This window comes from Limulus polyphemus, unplaced genomic scaffold (assembly GCF_000517525.1).
Source record: "Limulus polyphemus unplaced genomic scaffold, Limulus_polyphemus-2.1.2 Scaffold4027, whole genome shotgun sequence".
NCBI classification, from domain to species: domain Eukaryota; kingdom Metazoa; phylum Arthropoda; class Merostomata; order Xiphosura; family Limulidae; genus Limulus; species Limulus polyphemus.
In genome coordinates this window covers 34,786-42,608 of record NW_013669637.1, presented here as the reverse complement: position 1 = coordinate 42,608, position 7,823 = coordinate 34,786, and the positions used below count along the sequence as shown (strand labels likewise).

The 7,823-nt window shown below is 37.3% G+C and overlaps 1 protein-coding gene across 2 annotated transcripts in view; it reads right to left on the bottom strand.

Moving 5' to 3' along the window:
• LOC106470474 (reversion-inducing cysteine-rich protein with Kazal motifs-like) overlaps positions 1-7,823 on the bottom strand; it is a 53,675-nt gene that overhangs the window by 14,791 nt on the left and 31,061 nt on the right. For both annotated transcript variants that reach the window (XM_022399084.1, XM_022399085.1), the window contains 4 exons: positions 7,041-7,177; positions 4,826-4,963; positions 2,436-2,630; positions 1,909-2,025 (listed from right to left, as the gene is read on the bottom strand). In XM_022399084.1, the coding sequence (XP_022254792.1) occupies positions 1,909-2,025; positions 2,436-2,630; positions 4,826-4,963; positions 7,041-7,177 (587 nt within the window). The remainder of the gene's footprint in view (positions 1-1,908; positions 2,026-2,435; positions 2,631-4,825; positions 4,964-7,040; positions 7,178-7,823) is intronic.

The window sequence follows — 7,823 nt, the reverse complement described above, 5'->3', positions numbered from 1 at the left end:
TGTCAAAAGATTTGTAAGGCAAGATTTCCCTTAGTGAAACCATGTTGACTATCCAACAAAATTCTAAGCTTTGTTAAACGACTTTGCAAAGCATCTATTATCAGACTTTCCAAAACTTTTCCCACAACTGGTGTAAGACTAATAGGCCTACATTTACTGGGTGATAATATAGTGTAACTGTTAAGTATTGGCTTCAATGCTCTGTTATCATAATGATTCCATAAAGTTAACTTAAAGTTACAATATTTTTCGAATAATTTAACATAACATAGTGATTTGAAGGCATACAGATGAGTATTTAAGCATCTTCACTATACCATGTCAAAAGCCACGTGCTAGTTTGTGTACACGTTAAAATAAACGCGGTCAATAATGCTGCCGAACCGTGTCCCTGTGTATTATCGTCCCCACGACACGTGATCAATAACTGTCACTTTTTCAAAGTCATTCTTAACTTGATGATGACATAAGCACATCGTAACGTTGTTACTTACTTTACGTTTTGGATAGAAGTTTTAACATGTATATCAGCCATCTTTACTATACTATTTTATCCCAGTTTTTTATTTTATATTATATAATATATTTTTTTTATTAATGTTCTATTTTAATATTAAAATATTTTTTAGGGTTGTGCCTAAAGAATTGGCCGAGGTGAGAAGTCTTCATGTCCTGAAGTTAAAATATGCTTTTATTTTAGATCAAACTTTCATTACGACTAATTAGAGAAAGTGTACGAACAGAGTAAACATAATCTGACGAAGGTGAAAACCTTCTCCTTTGCAGGGTTTCTCCTTTGCCCTGAAAGAATCTAGCGTTATTGTTCTTTCTATATAATGTCACGTTCTTTCAGTCTGAAGGCTGAGGATGAAAAGATATTATAATTTACATTTGAGACTGAAATATTAACTGATTTACTTTAAACACAATCCAGTTGAAATACACTTACCATTGAAGAGATCCCTGACTGTGCTTGTGACTGTTGAAATTTGTTGATTGTTTTACTGAGCTTAAACTTGTAACCATTCTTTCTCTTTTTTTTTTTTTGCTTCAGACTCATCAATTAAGTTTAAGAGAAATCAGATTTTGCTCTGAATTACATTTTATGGCGAACCTCCAGTTATTCTGCATCTCCTACCCGAATACTCAAAGGTCAATCAGTGAATTTGATAACGCGCACTCCAGAAGATCGAAGATACAGAAACAGGATCAACACAGAGTGGTTAATAATGGCTGGAGACGGCTTGAATGGGTAATGAAGAAAAACTTTAATATAAGTTTTCTTCATTACCCATTCAAGCCGTCTCCAGCCATTATTAGTCTTAAAGTGGGTTCCTCGTCACCGAATTTGAATTCATCACAGAGTGGTTGTTGTAGTATGTTATCTTTGTCTAAGAGAAGTGTTTGTTTGATTTTATTTTTATTTTGGCAAAGCTACACGTGGCTATCTGTGTAAGCCGTCCCTAATTTTGAAGTGATAGATAAGAGGGAAGGCAGCTAGTCAACGCCACCCACTGCCAACTCTTGGACTACCCTTGTGAGACCGAACAGTGGAATTTTACCGTTATTGTTATAAAGCCCCCGGGTCAGTGATAGGACCCGAACCACTGAATCTCGTATCTATAGTCCAACAAACTAACCACTGGGCCACGCTCGGAGCCAGCCAATAGGAATGGAACAGCTCTATTAATTTTTCAAGTCTTTGGAGTATAGATTGAATATATTCAGTGTGTAGTTTTTATAGTAAAACTGAATTTGGTAAATATTTTGATGGAAGCTATAAGCTACCCCGGACAGTCCAACAGCTGTGTTTATCTAGTACGTTACGTTCCACGAGCAAGGTTAAAATTATTTACAAAAAATACTATTATCGTTTTGAAGGAAGTAAAACTTTTGCATTGAACTTACCAGTGACTGAGGATTGTTGCAACTGTGTATTATCAGGACAAGATCGCTGAGAACACACGGTCTCGCCAGAGAAACATATACACTTATTACAGCCAATGTAGAAGCGGGAACTGTGGGCTAGGATATACACATAAAAAGTTTCAAATGTAGTGAGCGATTAACCACATCAGATAAATACGTCACATTACTATCAATTGCGCTATTGAAAGAAACCTTTTTTATTAGTCTTGAATCCCTATTTTTTTTTATAATATGTTATACTCTAAGTGGAAGTTCGTTTTCTTCAATCACCACCTTTCCTCCAGTCGCCATCTAGGGGTATTTATTTTCCCTACTCACAATATATTACCTACTTTTATCTAGTAAATGGGTTTGAACTATCAAAACCTCTTTTCTGATGTTTCATACATTCCCGAGATAACCATTTACCACAGCTGATCTAACAATATCCTGATATACACGATGATAACCATAGGTTAGCAGAAAACATATGAAACTATAGTTATTGACAGAAGGTCAAAACTTACGTATCTTGTCTCCTCTCAACCAGCAGTTTTTCTGGGTCACACATGGTAGACTGACGCACCCTTCGAGTTTGCCAGAGGATGAACATTTACAAATCTGTTGTTCTTTCAGGCAGTGATAATCGTGTGACACTTCCGGTACTCGAACGTATGACCCTAGAGGAACGATGAGATGGGACATTTCTCCTAGCTTGCACCCTGAAAACACAACATATGTGACCCATTAAGTACAAAATGGATAAACAAGTTATCAAATGCCCCCTCCCCGGTGGGACTGCGGTAAGTCGATGGACTTACAACGCTAAAATCCGAGGTTCGATTCCTCGTGGTGGACACAGCAGATAGCCCAATGTGGCACTGCTCTCAATAAACACACGTAAAAAAAAGTTATTAAATGCCCCCCCGGTGGGACTGCGGTAAGTCGATGGACTTATAATGCTAAAATCCGAGGTTCGATTCCCCGCGGTGGACACAGCAGATAGCCCAATGTGGCACTGCTCTCAAATAAACACACGTAAAAAAGTTATTAAACTACACATTTCTCACTACATATTTATATATTCAATAAGTTTCAAAACACAGCCCAACAGACATCTTACCCTTCAAACACATTCGTCTAAAAACAAAAATAACGAATCAAAGAACTCGCGTATCGACTCACTTGATCGACGGTACGCTTAAGGGCTTATATCACTAACGTTCGGGGTTCGATCCATGCGGCAGGCCCAGCAGAGATGGCCTATTAAGAAGCTCTTTCTACTGAACAATAAACAACAACACAAATAATACAATTTCAAAAAATATCAGTAAAAAAATACTGGTTTTTCTTTAGAATTTGAAACACGAAATCTGATTCAAAAAAAGTCAACTACTGACTGTAAAGGGAAGAGGGACTGTTGTGTCGTTCTTCATAGCACATTCATAATGTTTTCTTCATAGCTTAGAAACTAAAGTTAGGTATATCAGTGGTTTGTTCTCATTGCTTTTCATGGCTTGCAAAAACTTAGTTAGATCGTGTGGTCACAAGGGAGTTATCTAGCTAATGTTTAGTTCCAGAAAAGCTGGAAAGCAAGCTCCATTTATAACAGTGTCTATCCGTTTTATAAAAAGTAACTTTCATTCACTATCTCAACTCGAGATCTAAGAAAGAGTTGTGAAACTCTAATAGTTCCCAAGAAACATGAGTTGTGAGGCTCTAATAGTTCCTACGAAACATGAGTTGTGCAATAGAGTTGTGAGGCTCTAATAGTTCATAAGAAACATGAGTTGTGAGACTCTAATAGTTCCAAAGAAACATAAGTTGTGAGACTCTAATAGTTCATAAGAAACATGAGTTGTGAGACTCTAATAGTTCCTAAGAAACATAGTTGTGAGACTCTAATAGTTCCTACGAAACATGAGTTGTGAGGCTCTAATAGTTCATAAGAAACATGAGTTGTGAGGCTTTAATAGTTCCTAAGAAACATGAGTTGTGAGGCTCTAATAGTTCCTACGAAACATGAGTTGTGAGGCTCTAATAGTTCATAAGAAACATGAGTTGTGAGACTCTAATAGTTCCAAAGAAACATAAGTTGTGAGACTCTAATAGTTCCTAAGAAACATAAGTTGTGAGACTCTAATAGTTCATAAGAAACATAAGTTGTGAGACTCTAATAGTTCCTAAGAAACATAAGTTGTGAGGCTCTAATAATTCCTAAGAAACATGAGTTGTGAGACTTTAATAGTTCCTAAGAAACATGAGTTGTGAGGCTCTAATAGTACCTACGAAACAAGATTTGTGAGGCTCTAATAATTCCTAAGAAACATGAGTTGTGAGGCTCTAATAGTTCCTACGAAACATGAGTTGTGAGGCTTTAATAGTTTCTACGAAACATGAGTTGTGAGGCTTTAATAGTTTCTACGAAACATGAGTTGTGAGACTAATAGTTCCTAAGAAACATAGACTCTAATAGTTCGTTTCACATTAGACTGAAAAATTCTCTTGCTACGTCGTATTCCTTCAATACAGACAGATTAATGTATCTGGATTAGATTTAAACAAAGAAACAACCAATATATTGTTTTCTAAAATATCTGCATAGTTAGTGGCTCATCGGTAAGCCTGAAGGATTATAACGGGTTTCGATACCCGTGGTAGACACAGCACAGATAGCCCATTGTGTAGCTTTGCGCTTAACAACAAACAAACTGCAAGTTTATTAGCACAAAACTAAAACTTTGATTAGTTTATTGTGTTATCTGAAGCACACAAGAAGTCCCATATTTTTAATGCGTTTTATTTTGTATAAGAAACTTTAAAAAATATAACTGAAATGATCTAAAATATAAATTTGTTACTAATATTAGTCTTATAAAAACAATATTACAAGCTTTGATTTAGTAGCGACACCTACCTGGCAAGCATTTGTGAGGAAAACATGGCCGTCCGTATGAACAGTCTCGGTTCACTATGCATACGTCAGCGCCGTTGCAAACTCCCGCTGTACACGGATGTGTCACTTCTGTTGCTGTTCTAATGTGGTCGCTTTCTTCTAGAAAGTTGAAAAGTTAGTGATTTTAGACGAATAACACCACACAAACATCACCGCTTTTCTTTTTTCTCGGAAAAATAATAACGTGTTCTGAGTAATTTGCACGTGCATTCCATGCTGAATTGCAGTGGAAGATATCTAAAGGTCAGCTGTAGCTTCGAACAACAAGCTACCAAAAAAAGGGTGAACTTCTATAATACAATTGTTATTGAAAGCATAATTATCCTCAATGTCCTTTAGTTCACCAACCCTAGAGTATATTATAAGCAACTTGCTGAAGAAATGTAAGACTACAAAACAAGCCAATGTGTCAAGCCATCCAACATTAATCATTCCTAGGTTCAGGTGAACTTTGAAATGTGTGCAATTAAACCGAATATTTACTATTAAATCCATTATATAAGACTGCAGGAACAATACTTCTGGACTCCAAAGTCGGGTTGCAGCCCCAAACCCACTCCTATCAACAACCTGGAGAATGTTTTGGATGTTGCTTTAGACAGATGTGTGTGGGTTTGACAACAACCTGGAAAATGATGGACACGTGTGTGAATGTTTTGGATATTGCTTTAGACAGGCGTGTGTGGGTTTGACAACAACCTGGAAAATGTTTTGAGTGTTGTTTTAAACAGGCAGGTGTGGGGTTCAAAACAACCTGGAGAATGTTTTGAGTGTTGTTTTAAACAGACAGGTGTGGGGTTCAAAACAACCTGGAAGATGTTTCAGTTTTAACTGTATCGTTCAAACCTTGAAAAGAGTTAGTAGTAATATGGTAACGACCTGTTTCAGATTATTTTAATCTTATTACACCAGTAGTAGTTAAGGTAGCAATGAATACTTTGTCCTATTGTAATACTTTGACCAACTTGGCACTTCGTAGGGAAGGAAGCCATAACGTTTACAGCATCATAATGCTCCATGCTACACTGCACGTTGCGTCCAACAACGGTTGGAACAGATAACATCTAGTCTACCTTGGACAGTTAACACCACCGAACAACGGTTGGAACAGTTAACACCACCTAACAACGGTTGGGACAGATAACATCTAGTCTACCTTGGACAGTTAACACCACCTAACAACGGTTGGGACAGATAACATCTAGTCTACCTTGGACAGTTAACACCACCTAACAACGGTTGGGACAGATAACATCTAGTCTACCTTGGACAGTTAACACCACCTAACAATGGTTGGGACAGATAACATCCAGTCTACCTTGGACAGTTAACACCACCTAACAACGGTTGGGACAGATAACATCTAGTCTACCTTGGACAGTTAATACCAACTAACAACGGTTGGGACAGATAACATCTAGTCTACCTTGGACAGTTAATACCAACTAACAACGGTTGGGACAGATAACATCTAGTCTACTTTGGACAGTTAACACCAGCTAACAACGGTTGGTACAGATAGCATCTAGTCTACCTTGGATAGTTAATACCACCGAACAATTTAATCTCTCTGAGACGTTTTGATTGTTGTTGACTGTTGTTAAGCACAAAGCTACACAAATGGTTATCTGTGCTCTGCCCACCACGGGTATTCAAACCTGGTGTCTAGCGGTATAAGTCCTCAGATGTACCGATGTGCGAGAGACGTTTTGAAACGACGCCTGAAAAACAGAAACTATAGACTCTGATATTTCTCTACGCACGTAGAGCGGCTTTATGGTTGAACTGGCGGTGTAATCCAAAAATGTGTACCAAAGGTTGTTGGCAAGTGTCAGTAACAGAGCCAAGGCTGTGATTAACGTCAAAAGAGCACCCACTACCAATTGGAATGAGGCCCTAACAGAGAAACACAGCACAAAGTATCTGTGCCAATGGTTTTGGCCTTAAAGTGCAGATGTAAATACTCGGAAATAATAAAAAATAAATATTTCTTTCACTGATTTTAATTCAAACTTTTCACTCAAGGTTGAATAAATTACAAATACTAGAAAGTTAGAGAAATAATCAATTTCAACTGTTTCAAAATAAGCTATTAAATACACATAATATCGTTATTCATGCTACAAATATAAGTATGTTTATAACACGCTGATAAAATGAAAATTTCAGAACCTACCCAAGTATGGTTTTAGGGATATACAAGGCGGCTCATCCCCTGGTGGCGAAAGAACTTCACAAAGTGTTGTTGGGGTCTGGCCGGCTGGCAGCCGACTGTAATCTACACACTTATTCAATATGTCAATACAGTCTGTTCTGAAAAGATTTGTTCAGCATTAGAAAACTATATATATGTCCCGACTGTATAGAAGCAAAAAGTTGTTGTTACCTAAGAATTACCAATAGGGTCAAAATTGACATAAATGTTTAAACTATTTATGCACCAATTTGCTTATGTATCTACGACTTTGATGGTTACATTTTTTAAATAATATTATAAAAATATCATTGCAATGTGGCGACCTCTGGTTGGATATTGGCGCAATGTTCACTTAGAAGGACAGAGCGGTGAGTGATTGAAGAAACCATAGACTGACGTTTTCCCTTTGGGTTCAGTTTAGCTTGGCGGAGTCTTTCATTAAGTCCAGAGTTGGGTTTCATACAGTTAAGTGGGGCCCGGCATGGCCACGTGGTTAAGGAGCTTAACTCGCAGTCTAATTCAAAACAAAACAGTTGAGTGGGTAATGTATTTGTCAGCTAGTGCCGTTGTCGCGAAGGCATTTTTGTAAATAATATGTTTCGAAAAGAAGAATCGATACAGAAAGAAATGGATACAAATTATGTTTATCTAAACTGAGTTACAATGTACATAAAGTTTTTAGATTTATCCCCTTTCTGTTTTTCGGTTCCACTTCTTAAACTTACATCAATACAACGTCAAATTTCAGACTGTGGCGACACC